This window comes from Pelobates fuscus, chromosome 1 (assembly GCF_036172605.1).
Source record: "Pelobates fuscus isolate aPelFus1 chromosome 1, aPelFus1.pri, whole genome shotgun sequence".
Lineage (NCBI taxonomy): Eukaryota > Metazoa > Chordata > Amphibia > Anura > Pelobatidae > Pelobates > Pelobates fuscus.
This window is the reverse complement of record NC_086317.1, coordinates 137,117,394-137,136,486: the sequence shown is the minus strand read 5'-3', so window position 1 is coordinate 137,136,486 and position 19,093 is coordinate 137,117,394. Positions and strand designations below refer to the sequence as shown.

The 19,093-nt window shown below is 39.7% G+C and overlaps 1 protein-coding gene across 1 annotated transcript in view; it reads right to left on the bottom strand.

The window, feature by feature from the left end:
• RSBN1 (round spermatid basic protein 1) overlaps positions 1–19,093 on the bottom strand; it is a 51,011-nt gene that overhangs the window by 19,852 nt on the left and 12,066 nt on the right. The window contains exon 2 of the mRNA XM_063450648.1: positions 1,757–2,439. Within this exon, the coding sequence (XP_063306718.1) occupies positions 1,757–2,439 (683 nt within the window). The remainder of the gene's footprint in view (positions 1–1,756; positions 2,440–19,093) is intronic.

The following is a 19,093-nucleotide window of genomic DNA, read 5'->3' as shown; positions in this document are numbered from 1 at the left end:
ACAAATCGTGAGCGTTAACAGTTTCACCACCACAACTACGTCATGCAGACTTTAAATGCTGCACCATAAGCCAGAACCTTGAGGTACATCCCGTACTCCAGAAATACTTCTTCCTTATCCAAAATAAATAAATAAAAAGGATATGCGCACAGCTCAGCCATTGACAGTACTGAATAATCTGAACAACCTGCATTAGGAGGAGAGGGTATCCAGTGAATTATATAGTACTGATATCACTACCCGTGAGTGCGGTTTTGGCTTAGCTGTGTTCATACCTTTGAAAAGGATGGCTTTCTGGCACGAGACCTGCAGCTATATGGATCCAGGCTTAAGGTGTAGCATTCTGCAAAAACAACAACATTTACTTATTTAGTGATAAAACTATAAAGATTAAAGGGTCCACAATAGAGAGACTGCAGACATTTAAAGAGGCACTCAAAGCGAAAATACCCCTCTATCTACTCACACATTCCAGGTTTCGCTTTAGCGAAACCCCGTTCTGCTTCTCCTTCTCTTACTCACATATGCTTTTTTAGAACACAGCCCGGTCATCTGCAGGAATAAAAGCAGGACAATATAGCTAATGAGATCTCCAACCAACAACAACAGCCAATGAGCCGGGTAAGGTACCCAGGGATCCGATTAACTCGCAAGGGGTGCGCCTTAGATTCCCAGAAGGGCAATACAGCCATATGCCACAAACATAAAGAGAGCACCTTAGATACGGTGGGAAGGACGGTATGAGGGTACAGCAAAACCTGTGCTGACGTGCGGAGAATACGAAATAGTCCTATAGTAACTAATATATTGCGGATGAACAGAGCTGTGACGAACGCAAATGTTTTTACGGTTTATATTCAACAAAACTGAAATGTGCACATAACCAATACCTGTCATACGTTTACTGTTGTAATAGGGTACATGCTACAGGATATATTTGTATGAGCCATGGTGGCTCACCAGTTTTTGCAATGCACAAACCAAAATAAAGAATTTAAAAAAAAAAAAAAAAAGCGAAAATACCACTAAAGCAAGCTGGTGCCAGCTCCCAGTCCCGACAAACTGTGGCTTTTCCCAAGAAAAGCACCCTCTGTGCTGCACTTACACTGTGGATTTTTTACCTGCGCATTATTTTAAGTTTAATTAAAATGTGCTGGATTTGAATGAACGGGTCAAAATCTGACACAGGGTCAATATAAGCTCTCAAAAATATTTTAAAGAAAGACAGATACATACGGTCCTTCCCAATGTAAAGATTAATTTTAAGCATACGATGAAACTCAATTCCACAATAGTAACAAAGAGGTTTTGCTTCCGCTTTTACATGAGAGAAAAAGTAAACTTGCTCCTTTATCCCTTTTTAGCCATGCAGGTCTTCCAACAGCAAGAACAGGTACCCTGCTAGCCCCAGGGATGCCAAGGTATATCTCAAGTTACATTCTGTGGACCACCTCTAAATGAAGGTAGAAAACTAGTGGGGTCTGTGTACTATACAAAAGTCAGTCAGCCAGAGTGACACACACCACTGAATTATTGAGGCTTAATTTCATTGCGTGATGTCAGACACATTTACGAGGACCCTGCGCAGAGTGTTATTGGCACAGGGATATAAACGTTGTTGCCTTGTGCGTGATTAAGCATGAGGAACAGCCAATGACAGCTTCTCACAAAACCAATCAGCACCAAAAAGCAATTTACAATAAAAAAGTATGCCGTTTACATTTGTTACTAAAGAGTTTAAAAAAAGAGAACATACCTGTGCATGAAAGTTAGCAATGGTTGTCGTCTCAATATCTTTCTTGCCCAGGATCTCCATTTTCACAGGAGTGTTTGGGAAATTAAAAGCAAAGTAGTCCAGAAAGTCTGGTAAATATGCTGCAGCTCCATGAACTATAGCCAGCGCATAATATGCAGCATTTTTATCACTCTCATCAAAAGTCCGTTCCAGGAACTCCTCAGCAAACCTCTCCATCTCCACAGGAGATAAAAAGGAGAGTTCATCCATGTAAGCATGCAAAACAGGGGCACCCCCATTTGATTGATTCTCTTCATGCATTAATCTGCTGAACTTGGACCCTGTATGTAATGTGCTGGTACGGATGCAGTGCTCTTGATGAGAAGCAAAGGGCATCTGAACTTCCTGTGGAACTCTGTATTCTTCAGTACCCAAGTCAGAGCGACATAGCTTCTCATCCTGCAAGTATCTGCATGACTCCTTATTTTCTTCCACCCGACTACCCTCTTGCTCCAATGTTTCCTGGTTAATACGGGTCAGTCCGGCACAAAGAGTCTGAACTTCCTTGTTGTACATTTTCAGCCGCCTTCCACGCAGATCATCTCTGTGCTTCTTTTTCTTTTTTTTCTTGATCTTCTTGAGAAGAAATGCATCATCTTCATCCTTAATCATACGCTGGGATTTGCCATTCTCATCTGATATCTCTGTGGATGTAACAGAATTTAAATTAGTCAATACCGAGAAGTGTACTTGTTATCCACGTAGTTAAAATACATTAGAACACAATTCTGTTGGAGTAGCAGTTTAGGTCCCTGGCCCACGCTCAGATTAGACATAAATGGTATTTTACTTACCAGCCTCCATGATTGAGATCAATCTTAATGATATCCATGAATGTGTTAATCAGCATCTCCTCATAAGTATGCATTGAATCAATGTGGAGACACTGAATGTAGGTGCTGCACACAGTGCAGCACTGAAACTGGAAGCAATTCTAGTGGTCGTCTGAGTAACTGCACCTAGATGGGATACTAAGCTGTAGCAGTTCTGATGACTATATTGTTCCTTTAAGTGCTGTATGTAGATGTGCCAATTAACAAGTTTTAAAAGAATCAGGCATCAAAACCACTACATAGGGCCCTTACATTAAAGTTGATTCTCATAAAGGAGAATACTTCTTAAAAATGTAGAGTTGAACACTATCGTTTAACAAGTCCACTGAAAATATGCAATATAACAGGAATTATCACCATTGATAGCCTATGAGGAGCAATTTTATTCAGCAAGTTTTTCATACTTAAAGGATTACTATAGGGTCAGGAACACAAACATGTATTCCTGACGCTATTCCTGATCCACCACCATCTAGCCCCCCCTGGGGCCCTCATGCCTCCATAAATATAGCAAAATCTTACTGTATTTAAGCCTAAAGCTGTAGATCTGCATGCTGTTAGACTCAAAAAAATAAGCAGTCTGTTTACATCAGAAGTGGTAGCCTGATGCAATCACAGTTCTTCCCCATAGGATTGGCTGAGACTGACAAAGAGGCCGATCGGGGCCAGCATGATTCAAACACAGCCCTGGCCAATAAGCATCTCTTCATAGAGATGAATAGAATCAATGAATCTCTATGAGGAAAGTTCAGTGTCTGCATGCAGAGGGAGGAGATACTGAATGTTTGGATGCATTTTCGGCAGCCATGATCTCTGGTTATTATAGTGTCCCTTTAAGTATGTGTACACTAATCAATTCTTTAACTATGCAATTAACAACTTGAAAGTAAATCTCCCCTCAGAAACATTCCACAGCAATTAATCCAGGCTTGAACAGAAGGTACCCAGATTGTTTGGAAAAAAAGGCAGTGATGAAATTTGGCTAGCATACCTCTAGTGCAGGGATAGGCAGCCTTCGGCACTCCAGATGTTGTGGACTAAATCGCTCCATAATGCTGGCAAAGCATCATGGGAGGTAGTCCAAAACATCTGGAGTGACGAAGGTGGTCTATGCCTGCTCTAGTGACCGTCAGCCGCTAAAGGCACTTACTCCTTAGAACACTAATGGATTCAAAGGCTTCTATATGAGAAGCAACTGGATTGGTGGAGAATAGCAAGTTCCAAATATGTACTATTCTTCCACATAGCTTCTCCTACTGAGGACCCATGTACACAACGCATGGGAACCTTCACTGTTGTCCCACCGGGCATGTGGACACTGATATTCCTTGTTCCCATTTTTGTTTGTTTATGGGATTCCATCTTGGACCCAGTAAACAACTTGCTGGGTTGCCAGTCTCTGGTTGCACATGTGCCCGATTGGAAACTTCCATCTTTGGCAATCAAATCACTGGTTCCCCAGACAGATTATTCCCAACAATGGGTACAGACGATTCCTGTCAGACGCTTTTTGTATAATTTCTATTAAACGATCTATAGACATGTGCATGTAAATCCCATGCCTGTTTTCCATTCTGATGACCGGACACCAGCAGGCAATAGGGATTAGTGGATTAACGGTCCACTCCCCTTGCGTGATCACTCTTTTGCGGTGTTTGAATAGCTATTGAAAGGATTGTGACATCGCTATAGAATGTAAGCTCGATTGAGCAGGGTCCTCTTCAACCTATTGTTCCTGTAAGTTTATTTGTAATTGTCCTATTCATAGTTAAATCCCCGCTCATAATATTGTAAAGCACTACGGAATCTGTTGGCGCTATATAAATGGCAATAATAATAATAATAATAACTTTCATCTCTTGATGAAACTCTAGTGCGCTGAAACGTTTGGATTTGCTCCCTGTCATTTTCTCAAATGTATTATTGCTCTGAAATCAGCTGAATTTGTGGTATTGAGTATACGTATCCTGTAATCCGGATATAAAAAAATATATAATAGAATATATATATATATATATATATATATATATATATATATATATATATATATATATATATATATATATATATATATATATATATATATATATATATATATAAAAAAAAATTATATAATCTCAATTATTTTTTCTTGGTCTTTGACTCTTTAAAACGTGGCTCTAGTTTAAGGCACTTTTACTCTATATGTCATCCGTGGTGTTTTTTTTTTTTTTTTTTTACACATTATGTACTTAAAGAGTAATTATCATTCTAGGTATGTGAGTACTTTTGGAGATAGAGCTAGATATTTTTCCTTACCACTAGAGGGAGTGATTCCATTAATCTGCGTCTAGTACTATTTCTTGAGTCAAGTCTGATCCATTTACTTGGGTGCAGCTCCATAAAAATATGTGGCTCTTATGTTTTGACATAAATAATTACAAGAGCCAGTCTGAGCACCGTAAATACTTTGTATTACTACAAAGACAACCAACCAGGTTTTCATTCAGTCAGCCCATCAGTTTTGATTGCACTTTTGAGAATTTACATGTTAAATAGGGAAGACTCATACAAAACACACCTAGGTCAACCAAACATTGAACTGTGGCGGAACGTGATGTGACGCATGGGCACGCAAGTATGGAGGATACTGACCGCAAGTGAAGGAAGGAAGGAGAGCGTTGTATTCCGCGCCAGTAATTACAGACACAATGGCCGTTCACCTACGCTGAGCTGGGAGCTTTCCATCCGGGGTAGTGACAGTTGCCTGTTGCCTCAGAGTGTTTTCTGAGGGATGGCGATTGGGGCGAGGACACCTATTCATGGGTTGCTGACGCCTGGGGTCGAAGAGCATTGAAGTGGGTGAACACTGAGTGGACAGTGTCTGCACGGATATGGTCTTTAAAGGACCACTCTAGGCACCCAGACCACCTCAGCTTAATGAAGTGGTCTGGGTGCCAGGTCCCTCTAGGATTAACCTTTTTTTTATATAAACATAGCAGTTTCAGAGAAACTATGTTTATAATAGGGTTAATCCAGCCTCCAAATCCTCTAGTGGCTGTCTCACTGACAGCCGCTAGCGTGATTCTCACTGTGAAAATCACAGTGAGAGCACGCAAGCGTCCATAAGAAAGCATTGTAAATGCTTTCCTATGAGACTGGCTGAATGCGCGCGCAGCTCTTGCCGCGCATGCGCATTCAGCCGAAAGGGAGGATCGGAGGCGGAGAGGAGGAGGAGAGCTCCCCGCCCGGCACTGGAATAAAGGAGAGTTTTAACCCCTTCCTACCATCCAGCACCCTCAGGGCACTATAGTGTAGGGATCGACAGATTATCGGTTTCACCGATATAATCGGCCGATATCCGGTATTTTCGGCAATATCGGTATCGGCCAATATAGATACCGATATTGCCTCCTAGGACCGCCAGGCTTATTACAAGCCCGGCGGTCCTGGGGGGGCGGGCAGCAAGCGCTGACTTACCTTGCCTGCAGCTCCATGTCTAAATCTCGCGAGACCCGCGGCCGCAGAGCGTTGCCATGGGTTTCCATGGCAAAGGGCTGCAAGATTTACACTGGGGAGCTGGAGGAGCTGCTGGCAAGGTAAGTCAGCGCTTGCTGCCGGCCCCCCACAGTACTTAAACCACCGGACCACCAGGGAATACTATATCCCCCCTCCCTGGTAAGAAGCAGAGAGGGGGGCTAAAAATAATAACAAAAAACATTTAAATATTTTAAAAAACTAAATAAAAATTAACATTAAAAAAACTCCCCCACCCCCATTTTACACAAATTACATCACTACATAAACACACACACTGCATTACACACACTACACACACACACACACACACACACACACACACACACACACTCTGAATTCACTATACACACACTGCACAAACACACTCTGCATTCACTATATATACACACACACACTACACAAACACAGCTCCCACTACATGTGGCATGTATATTTTGTGCATTTCCCTTTAGGATTAGTTTATTTTTTTCAAAATGGTAAAAGTACAGAATATCGGCAAGTTATTGGCCATTGGCCTGAAAGTTCACAGATTATCGGTATCGGCTCTAAAAAAATCTATATCGGTCGATCCCTACTATAGTGCCAGGAAAACGAGTATGTTTTCCTGGCAATATAGTGGTCCTTTAACAACAGGAGAGTAATGAGACCGAGAAACCTGAAGATACAGCAAGTCTCAAGTATGAAAAAAAATATAGAACCTGTGATCCAGACCCGGATGTAAAAGAAAGGAGAGATCCTTCTCTTCTCCCTCCTTGCAGACGGTGAGGACGGCGTGTGAGTCCCTGTATCCTCCGCCTCCGACCCCACACCGAGAGGTGGAGCTGGAACCCACGTGGGAGATATCGATGGAACTGAATACTGGGTCCGGGGTAGAATGATAGAGACCTGGCTGACTCCTCCCAGGTTCAACCGTAGAATGCCTTGCGCGTTTTGTAGGGTTCGCCCCACTTCATCAGGTTCCATCGATACCTCCCTCGTGGGTTCCAGCTCCACCTCTGTGTGAGATCGAAGGCGGAGGATACAGGGACTCACACGCCGTCCTCACCGGCTGCAAGGAGGGAGAAGAGAAGGCTCACAGGTTCTATATTTTTTTTCATACTTGAGACTTAATAGACTGTACTCCTACCTCAGTATTTCACAGTTATTTATGTATTGGCATTTTTTGAATTTCCTTTTTTTTTTTTTTTTTTTAATCATCTTTATTTCATAAATTTTATTTTATACAGTCAGCCAGTATTTTAAATGATATTCATTGAACGTTTCAATAACATTTGTGGATTTAAGTTTGAGTTTACATCATATTCATATCACAGATGTTTTGTCCTAATATAGAGAATATCATAAGAAATTACATCATAAAACATATTTTGACTGACTTACTAAAAAAAGATAAATACAACTTTCACACCTTCATTCATACTTTCAGACTGACAGATAGATCATTCCCAGCTAGTCTTCGTCATTCAGGAGTAAAGAAAAAAAAAAAAAGAACATAGTGAATGTGCATATTGTTCCTACCATATGGGCCGGGGTTTAATAAACGGGAAGGCCTTATTGTTTAGGATGAACACCATTGAGTCTTGTATTGTTTTGCATTGATATAAATTGATATGCATAACTATAAATTGATATGCATAACTATCTCTGGTTGTACCTTTAGATAAATTAAGTATTATAGTCTTATCTAATAAGACATCTTGGAAAGGGACAACCAATGATCGTCTAAGACTATATCAATGATATTATACATGTGAGTGATAGATAAAAGTAGGTCAGACCCGCGGTTCCCTTTCCTGTTAACAATAGTGTATGCAAGTGTAGTAAAATTACCCGTTTTTTCACCACCTTTGGTTCATTACATTACTGTTATAATTAACAAATAGTGGAGGTTATCCATTTTGAAGCATAGATTAAAATTGGCTTATAAAAACATAAGGGGAATGCCCATTTTTTTTTTTATTTTTTTTTTTTTTTCCATCACCGTTAGATCATTACAATGCTTTTATAGTTTACAAGTGAAAGGGGGGTACCCATTTACATTAATAGGTTGATATAACTTTATTTAGCCACAATTTGTAAATACCTTTTTTAAGAGTTGAGCTCGAATTATTATTAGTAAGATTATTTTCCATCGTGAGTTGGTATTTGATTTGATTAATAAGATGTATTTTTTGAAAGGGAATAGATGATTTCCAGTTTCTAGCAATTATAATTTTGGCAGCCACAAAACAATGAGATGCTATACATTTAATTTCTTGTGTATCCAAATTCCAGTTATAATGTAGTATCGCTACAGCTGGATTTTGATCTAATCTTTTATGTGACAGCTCATACAAAACATCGAAGGTCCATGACCATAATCTCTTTACAATCGGACATTCCCACCAGGTATGTATATATGTCCCAGCAGACGACCCACACCTCCAACATATATTCTGTAAATGTGGGTACATCTTTGATAGTCTAGATGGAGTGTAGTACCATTTATATATTAACTTAAAATGGCATTCTACCAAATTTATACCATGTATATATTTTGTTAAGTAAGAGATAGATATACACCATTGTTTTTCTGATATTGATATGTCTAATTCTTTTTCCCAGTAATCTATGATTTTTAAAGGTGTCTGCCCCGTTTCTTTTAACAGGACATTCGCCAATGATGTAACTCTTTTCTTAGATCTATTACAAAATATGCTTTCCACTTGATTAGAAATTATAGATTTTTTCTCAATAATAGAGGAGTGTAAGTAATGTTTAATCCTTAAATAGGTGAAGATTTCTCTAGATGGTAATTTATAGGAATCTACGATGTGTTGAAATGATATCAATCTATTTTCGCTCATGATATCAGAAACAGTATCTATACCGTGTTCAAACCATATATTCAAGGATAAGTCCGTTACATTCTGCTCAATTACCGCTATAGAACAAGTCTTTGGTATCTTGTTTACATATCCCAACAATTTTTTAATTTCTTGCCAGGTGTTTAACGATTGGCTGAGTATACATGATCCAATCTGTGTAAAAAAATTGGGATTTACCCAGTAGTTCCTTCCATATCAAAAGTTCCAATTTATTAGGCATCACAACCTGTGACTCTAAAATATGCCAGGGTTCGTCAAAAAATTGTGGATCTTGAAGACAGAATATATGTCTTATCATATTTGCATAATAGGTGGTAATAATATTAGGAAAATTTAAGCCCCCATTCGTTATTCTCTTAGACAAGATTTTAGAACTAATTCTCATTTTTTTGTTTTTCCATATGAACTTGGAAAAATATGATTGAATCATATTTAGCCACGACCTTGGAGTTTTCATAGGTACCATGGAGAATAAGTAAGACCACTTTGGCAATATATATGAATTTATAATATTAATTCTTCCAATCCAAGTAGTCTCCAAATTTTTCCACTTTTGTAATTTATAATTCATTTCTTTGATCATTCTAAGAATATTAATCTCCATTATATCCTCAATATCTGTTGCTATAGTGATCCCTAGATATTCTATTTCCTTATTGGACCAGATGAAATTATATAGATCCGATATTCTCTTAACCACATTCTGTGATAAATTGGTATACAGGGCGGTGGATTTCGAAATATTAAGCTTGAAATTGGAAATCGAACTATAAGATTCTATTTCTTGCATTAGAAAAGGCAAAGATGATTCTGGTGAGGTCAATGATATCAATGCGTCATCCGCATATAGCGATATTTTTAATTCGGTGTGCGCAATGGGGAATCCTTTAATATTATAATTGTTCCTTATGGCGATAGCCAAAGGTTCCAGAGTTAAAATATATAAAAGTGGGGATAGTGGGCATCCCTGTCTGGTACCATTTCGAAGTGGGAACCACCCAGCTAAAATGTTGGGGCCCACTGTTCTAGCTGAGGGGTTGGAATACAGTGCCATAATTGCATCACATATTCTGCCCTGGAAACCGAACGCAATCAGTGTCTCCCTAAGGTATCCCCACCCGACCCTGTCAAACGCTTTCTCAGCGCCTAGGGACAGGGTCAGGAGGGGAATATTGGATCTATTAGCGATATCCAGTATGTCTATTATTCTTCTAGTATTATTGGAGGACATACGACCTGGCACAAACCCAATTTGGTCTCGATGAATCAGTTTATCTATAACCGTTTTTATTCTGGTCGCTATGATTGCAGAGTAGATCTTCATGTCAACATTTATTAAGGCAATGGGTCTGTAATTTTTTGGATCATTAGGATCTTTTTTAGGCTTTAAAATAGGAATTATATTGGATTGGAGTAGTTCATTGGATGCTGATTTTTTTTCAATGATCTCATTAAACAAATCAGTTAAGGGAGTAATCAATAATGGCATCATATATTTGTAAAAGGCATTTGTAAAGCCATCAGGGCCAGGGGTTTTATTCCAAGATAGTTTTTCAATATGTTGTTGAACTTCTGCTTGTGTAAATAGTAAATTAAGGGACACTAATTCTGCAGGAGAAATTTTTGGAATGTGAATATTTCCAAGATATTTTAAAATTTCAGTTTTTTGAGGAGTATCATTGAGATTATATAACTGTCTATAATACTGATTAAATTTTTCTCCTATTTGAGTTGGAGTTGTATAGATACTATTTCCATCTATTAGTTTTTCGACTATTTCTAGCTTGGTGAATTTGTAATCTTTTTGTAAGATTTTTAGAGGCTCTGTTTCCCATGTGATAATAATTCACTTTTAATTTGTTTATATTAATTTGAATTCTTTGTTCTTCTTTAAAGTTAATTAAATTTTGTATTTGTTTTAATGAAGCTCTTAGTTCCTCTGAAGATTTTTGTTTATTTAAATTGGAGAGCCTGTAAAATTCAATATATAAATCTGCCAAAGATTGTCCATTATTTTTTCTAAAGATATGTCCCATTTTAATCAGGTAGCCTCTTGTTACTGCTTTTTGTGTACACCAGTTAGTCGAGCAAGAGGTGTCCTGGGGGCAATTCTCCTCGAAAAAATGGGTTATTAGAGACTCTAGGTCATTTCTATTCTTCTCGTTTTCAATTAGTAAGTTATTGAGTCTCCACGTGGAGATTCCCGGATGGGGAGCGATGCCTATTTCCATAATAATGAAACTATGATCTGCCCACGGATTTTGCTTGATCAGAACTGTATGGATAATTTTTAAAGAATTTGGATTGGTTAAGCATAGGTCTATCCTAGAAAATGATCCATGTACATTTGAATAATGAGTATAATCTCTCTCATACGGATTATATATACGCCATGGGTCACAGAGATTATATAATTTACATATATTACTAAATCTTTTTGCTTGTTTATGTATTTTTTTGTCTGTATTAATCAGCACATGGGATTGTTTGTCCAAAGTAGGATTTAATACACAATTAAAATCTCCCGCAATAACCAATGTGCCCTTAGAAATTTTTTCTACCTTGATCATTAAATGGGAAAAAGTAGTCATTGGGTCTACATTAGGTAGGTACAAATTCACCAGCGTATATAACTTGTTATCGATATTGCACACTAAAATAATATATCTAGCCTCTTTATCCAGTTCACAGTGAATAACTTCCATTTTTTGAATTTCTAATTCCTATTACACAATAAACTTCATATTTTTATTCATCAATCTAGTTTTACATTGATTACAAGGTTATTGTTTGGTTCTGGAATTTAATCTATCTATACTAAATTGCCATTTGTTCTATCTTCAGGACTGTGCATTTTCTTAAAATTCGAAGTAGATTGAATTCATAGGTGCTTGATTCACCCAGCATTGTTATTACAGGCAGAGTAATAGCTACTTGTGATAAAAAAGTGATACAAGGATTTGTTACAGATTCTGGACAGTTACTTTTTTGCAATTTAATAAGGACTATCAGTTGGTAATTCTTTATCACTGAACACTCATTTGCAATCCTATTGTGATACAGACGTGTTTTTATACATATTCTACTTTTAATCTAGTGTAAATTGCATTGGATGATTGTGTTTTAAGATTATATTATTTTTATTACATTTATTACATATTAATATCAAATTAAATTTCTTGCTCCTGGAAATTCACACTTTAGGGTGTTCTTAGTTTATTTTAACTCTCTTAGGACTTGGTGGAATCCTATTTTTGGGTTAGAGCATATTCACTATATTGTTTTTATTCCCTCTCACAAAATCTGTTGCTTTCCTTTGGCAGCTTCAGAACTTTCTGATAACCGATATTGCAACTGCATATTTCCAGTGGGCTTTTATTCAGTTAAAACAAACCATAAAAAACAAAAAACAAAAAACAAAACAAAACAAAAAAAAAAACATTCCAGAATGTACCATTTATCTTTAATGTTGCCATTTTCTGCCAATCCAGTGCCAATTTGTATTTATTAGCAGCTTAGTTGCACACTTTGTTTAGAAACACCTCTTCATCACTTTAAGCATTTATGGTTTAACTTTGAATCCTCAGAATTGTAGCTAATGCAGCTAAGCAATAGTTATAGAAAATGGCAGGGTAAACCCTTTCACTGGGTGGCAGCCGACTGCAGAATATGGACAATGTATGGAAAAAAAAAAAAAAAAAAAAAAAAAAAAAAAAATTTATATATATATATATATATATATAATTTTTTTTTTTCCCCATTCAGTTAGGGGTAGGCATTATAAATTTGAGATGATTAACCTGTACCATGTCAGAAGGTGTAAAAGTTCTTGCCCCAATGACTCTCAACTGAGCTGCTCCGGGCGAGAATAGAACCTTCCATTTACTGTTCACTCACAAACAGAAGAGGCGCGGGAATGTCTGTACTCTTGAGTGTATGTAAAGTGGGGGATACACCACTACTACTACTACAATTTATATAGCGCCAACAGATTCCGTAGCGCTTTACAATATTATGAGAGGGGATTTAACTATAAATATATACATTCTATAGGAGGTGGGGTGTAAAACACATTAGGACAGGAATTTGCAATCAAAGAAGGTGGACTGCCCTTTAGGAGAGGGCAAGAGACAGGTATGTGAGGTATTGGTTAGTCTTGGAGGCCATAAGCTTTCCTAAAGAAATGGGTTTTAAGGCACTTCTTAAAAGATGCAAAACTAGGGGAGAGTCTGATGGCGGTAGGCAGGCTATTCCATAGGAAGGGAGCCGCCCGGGAGAAGTCCTGCAAGCACGAGTTGGCTGTACGAGTGCGGACAACGGACAGGAGGTGGTCACGGGCAGAGCGGAGAGACCGAGAAGGGACATACCTATGGATCTGTGAGGAGATATAAGAGGGGCTAGAGTTGTTCAGTGCTTTATAGGTGTGAGTTAGTACCTTGAATTGACTCCTATAGCATACAGGAAGCCAATGTAAGGACTGGCAGAGGGGTGAGGTGTGAGAGAAACGACTAGAGCGGAAAATCAGTCTAGCAGCAGCGTTCATTACGGACTGTAGGGGTGCAGTACGGCTTTTGGGAAGACCAATCAGGAGAGTATTACAGTAATCCATGCGGGAAATTACTAGAGCATGGACAAGCTCCTTGGTAGTATCTGGTGCAAGAAAGGGGCGGATGCGGGCTATGTTTTTAAGATGGAATCTACAGGATTTGGCAACATGCTGGATGTGAGGCTCAAAGGTGAGACCAGAGTCAAGTATGACGCCAAGACAGCGCGCTTGCAAGGATGGACTGATGTTGGTACCACTAACTTGAAGGGAGAGCGAAAGAGGAGGATCAGTATTAGGAGGAGGAAAGACAAGGAGCTCAGTTTTTGAGAGATTGAGTTTCAGAAAGCGGGAGGACATCCAGTCAGAGATGGAAGAAAGGCAAGCAGTGACACGTTGCAGGACAGAGGGGAGAGGTCCGGGGAGGAGAGATATAGCTGGGTGTCATCAGCGTACAGGTGGTAGTGGAATCCAAAAGAGGTAATAAGTTTGCCAAGAGAGGCAGTATAAAGAGAAAATAGAAGGGGACCAAGGACGGAGCCTTGGGGGACTCCAACCGAGACAGGGCGAAGGGAGGAGGTATCATTAGAAAAGGAGACACTGAATGAGCGTTGGGAGAGATAAGAGGAAAACCATGAGAGGACAGAGTCACAGAGACCAAGCGATTGAAGAGTTTGAAGAAGGAGAGCATGATCAACGGTGTCAAAGGCCGCTGAGAGGTCAAGAAGAATTAGTATAGAGTAGTGGCCTTTGGATTTAGCTGCGATTAGGTCGTTAGTGACTTTGATAAGGGCAGTCTCTGTAGAGTGGAGAGGGCGGAAGCCAGATTGAAGGGGGTCAAGGAGAGAGTTGGAATTGAGGAAATGAGACACACGGGTAAAGACAAGTCTTTCCAGAAGCTTTGAGGAAAAAGGGAGCAGGGATATGGGACGGTAGTTAGAAAGGGTGGATGGGTCAAGGGATTTTTTTTTAGTATAGGTACTACAGTGGCATGTTTAAGGTCAGCAGGGACGATGCCAGAAGATAGCGAGCAGTTGAAGATGTGTGTTAGAGAAGGCACGAGACAAGTGGAGAGAGATCTGATAAGGTGAGATGGGACAGGATCGAGCGGGCAAGTGGTGGGGCGAGAGGAGCAAAGAAGAGCAGCCACCTCTTGGTCAGTAGCTGGGGAGAATGTCTGAAGGGTAGGAAAGGCATGATTTATGTGTGATTGAGAAACAGAAAGGCAAGGAGGGGAGAATTCTTTCCTTAGCTGTTCAATCTTGTCAGTGAAGTAACATGCAAAGTTATCAGAAGTAAGGTTAGTTTTGGGGGTGGCCACAGCAGGGCGAAGAAGAGAATTAAAGGTGTCAAAGAGACTACTAAGGATATAAATGCAAATAAATTACTTCATTACTATGCACAGAATAAGAAAAGGTAGAACAAAAGATCACAAGGTGATATATAAATAAAAAGAGGATAGAGAGCATTAAGGCACAGTTAACAATATGATAAATGATTGATAATACAATAGTTGGTATATATGTGCAGATTAGGATCGATTTAAAAGAGGCTGCTTCCGCGATTCTCACTGTAAAAATAACAGTTAGAAGACGCTGGACGTCCATAGGAAAGCATTGAGTAATGCAATCCTGTGGGCAGTTTGAATGCGTGCGTGGCTCTTGCCGCACATGCACATTCGGAGCCGACGTCGGCAGAGGGAGGAGAGTTCCCCAGCGCCGAGGGAGCCCAGCGCTGGAGAAAGGTAAGTGGCTGAAGGGGTTTTAACCCCTTCAGCCAAGCAGGAAGGAGGGACCCATTGACCCTATAGTGCCAGGAAAACAAGTTTGTTTTCCTGGCACTATAGTGCTTCTTTAACGAATATCCTTAATTTAAACAACTTATTTGATATATGAAGGGTGCTTCATCCGGAGGAAAGGGAATATACTCACCTTTCCAGGGTTAATCATTCTTTATCCAAAAAAAAAAAAAAATATATGATATGGGGTAACCATTTGTTAATAGAAAAGGTCAAAAGGATAGAAATTATTGATAATGTGTGGTCCGACCACAATATAGTGGAAATGGAGATGACCAGTGAATTTCCTTTTTTAACAAAACAACTTGGAGACAGGGAATCTTTAGTAGAAAATACAGACAATTGCAATTTTATAGAACAAAAATAGTAGATTTTGTTTCTGGAAAATAATGAGTCAGACACTACTTCGGTCACCTTTAAGGCCGTAATTCGTGGCCATTGTATAAAAATGGAAATTATATTAAAGAAGCAAGCTGGACAACCGCTATCAAATTTATATCAAGAACATGATTGACTAGAGAGTATAAAATTAACCTATCACAAGATATTCTAGACAAAATTACTACAAATAAAGTGCTAGAGATAAAATTACAGAAAGAACAGCAAGTCTTGAAAAAAATGTAAATAAACTATTATAGAGGGCAGATAAAATGAGTACACAAATTAATGATTAACTCAAAAACATAGGTCAATGTAAAGATGGGGTACATTGACATTGTGGCAGGCTTATGCAATGTATGATCATATAATGTAACTAAACCCCCATTATTTTTTGCCTAGATTAGAGGTTTAATAAAACTAGCAAAATCGGTCAGCACCAAAGTAGCTGTTTAGTAGATAAGGGAGTGCGCTGGATTTTCATTTTTACTGTACTTATTGGCCCCCAGCAACACCCCATTTAAGCATGTTCAGGTGAGTGCAGCCAACCCCTTGTTTTCTCACATATGTATGTTTGTATCAATGTTTGTTATAAAATGATTATTTTTTTTTTTTTTTTTACAAAGATTTAATAAAATAAACATTGAACTGTGCTTTCTGTAAAGTGATAGCAGCTGTATTCTGGCAAGGATCGGTTTACAAACCAACCAATTCATTTTGTTATATATCACATTATTTAAATATTCTGTTAATTTACTGGGAGGGGAAAGAAAAACCCCCACACATTTTCGATAAAAATCTGCCATTAACTGAAAATGTGTATTTAAAGTTTTTGGTTTTTTTTTTGTAAGTGCACAATACACAAGCTAGTGAAATTTTTAAAGTTTTTAATAATATTTAGGAGTGTGTGTAGTGAATTTAAGTGTGTAACAAGTAACACAAAGTAGGCCACTATGGAAGATCCAGTTTGACAGCAGAATCTTTAGTTGATTTGTAGAATTAGGACTGGCTTCTGTCACACATTGCACGAGGAGAACTACAAATTCAGCCTTCAATGACTGATGGCTGATGTAGTGGGGCAAATTGCAATCAAATACATGTTCAAAACGTCGATTTTTCATTTATTTTTTGAATTCTTTATTTAGGTTGTGACAGACAGTGTGTGTCATCTCTTGTACAATATTTAGGTTTGCGCAGAAACCAACCTTAGCAGGAGAAACTTTGCAGTAACAGTTATAAGTTCAAGGCTTACGCAGAAGCCAAAGCATACGTTTATGTTTGCATCGTGGCCGGTTTGTTTGGAGCATGACAAGTACAGTCATCGTCTGTCATTTTTGGGGTTTTAGGTAACAAGCAGTAACAATCAGGTGCATATTACATGCCTTATGAACAACTTAAAAGGAGAAGAAATAAGAGAGGAAATGAAAGTAAACTGCAAAGAAGAGTGAGAGAAAAAAAAAAAAAAGGGATTGGGGGGTGGGACACGTCGCTCTCCCATCTTGGCTCAGTGGGGGGGGGTTCAGGCCAACCTCTCCTTTGTCTAGATACCTTAGCGAGAGTGGGTTATGGCTATGTACCCTCTACATTTTTGGCTATGTGGGTTCTTGGGCTCAGGCATCTCTGTAGGGGGCCTTCAAATTGAGGCGCGTATGTGTTTTTATGAGGGAGGGGGGGGAGGAGGTGAGGAAGGCCAGTGAGCGGGCGGAGGAAGTTGTGCCCTTTAGGAGGGGGTGTGGACTCTGCTGCCGGGGGAGGGGGATGGCTGCACATTAGTGGTGTTCCCAGTGAGTCAATATATTCCAACCAGGGTTCCTACACTTTAAGGAAGCGCGGGTATGTCTCTCGCACCTGAGCTGTCAGCTTGTCCATGAGGCAGGCTTCTTTGATGTTGTGAATTACCTTGTCCATGTGTGGGGCGTCAACCTGGAGCCACATCAGCTCTAGAGCCCTCCTGGCAGCTAGGTTTATTTTGTTTAGTAGCTTTGTTTCTTTGTTGGTTAAGTTATCTATTGGTTTGGCAATGAGGAAAGACCAGGGGTCTGGTCGGATTGGTGTTTTAAGTATCGTTGTTAAAAGTCTGGCTAGGTCGTCCCAGTAACGGGTAACTTGTGGGCATGTCCACCACATGTGCAGATATGTACCCTTTTCCCCGCAACCCCTCCAGCATGTGTCTGGTCTGCGTACACTTTTAAGTCGAAATTAATGAGGGATATGGGGCGGTAATTTGCAACATTTGTGTTCTCTGTCCGGCTTGGGGATGAGAGCTATGTCGGCGGTAGACAAGTCAGCTTTAGGTGATTCCCCCTCAGTCCAAGCTTTGTACATAGAGGCCATGTGGGGTATTAGTTGTTCCCTAAAAGCCTTATAATAGGACACGTCAAACCCATCTGGGCCTGGGGCTTTGCCCCCCTTGAGGTCTACTATAGATTTGTTTATTTCATCGTTTTCTATGGGCGCTCCCAGGTGGGCTGTGGCATCAGCCGGGAGACGCTGCATTTTGGCGCTCTGTAGAACGTCGGTGATCTGTGCCATGTATGTGCCATTGTCGGGCGTGAGTGTGGGGGAGTGGTTAAAGATCTGGGTGAAAAATTTTGTGAATTCCCGATTGATGTCAGTGGGGTTGTTGAGGATTTGGCCCTGCGTGTCTTTAATGGATGTGATATTCGTGACTGTTCGTTTGGGTCTAAGGGCCCTTGCTAACAACGTATCCATTTTATTGGATTTTGCGTAGAATAGGCGTTTTGTGTGAGTCAGGTCCCTACTCACCTCGTCTAGCATTAATTCCCTAAGTTGTCGTCTAATGTCGGTCAGTTCCCTAGTAGTGTGAGGGGTCGCTTGCTGCTTATGTTGCATTTCAGTCTGTCTTAGTAGTTTTTGAGGGTCTGAGAGCTTTTTGGTTTTTTATCTTTAAGAATGTGGCTGTTTTGATTAAAAGCCCCCTAATCACCGGTTTGTGGGCTGCCCATAGCGTTGTGTGTGATAACGAGTTATTTCCTGTTGAATGGCTTCTTTTGTCTGGGGGTTTTTAAGTAGAGGCATTCAGTCTCCACTTCCATGGTGCTCGTGGGCCTGGTATCCTGAGTGTAATTGCAATATCAGCGTGATCAGACCAAGAAATAAGATTTATCTTGGTGGTTTTGACCCATGGCATGGCTAGTTGGTTGATTAGAAATAGGTCTATTCTGGAGTAGGTGGTATGGACTGCAGAATAGAATGTATAGTCTCGCTCGGGTGCTGGATCCTCCAGGGGTCTAATAAGCCCGTGTGGCTCATAAAAAGGTATGCAAAAGTCTGTCCTGTCCCCCTCTATTCTGTCATCTAGGGAGGCGACGCCCTCCTCCGCGGTCTGAAGCTGGGCAC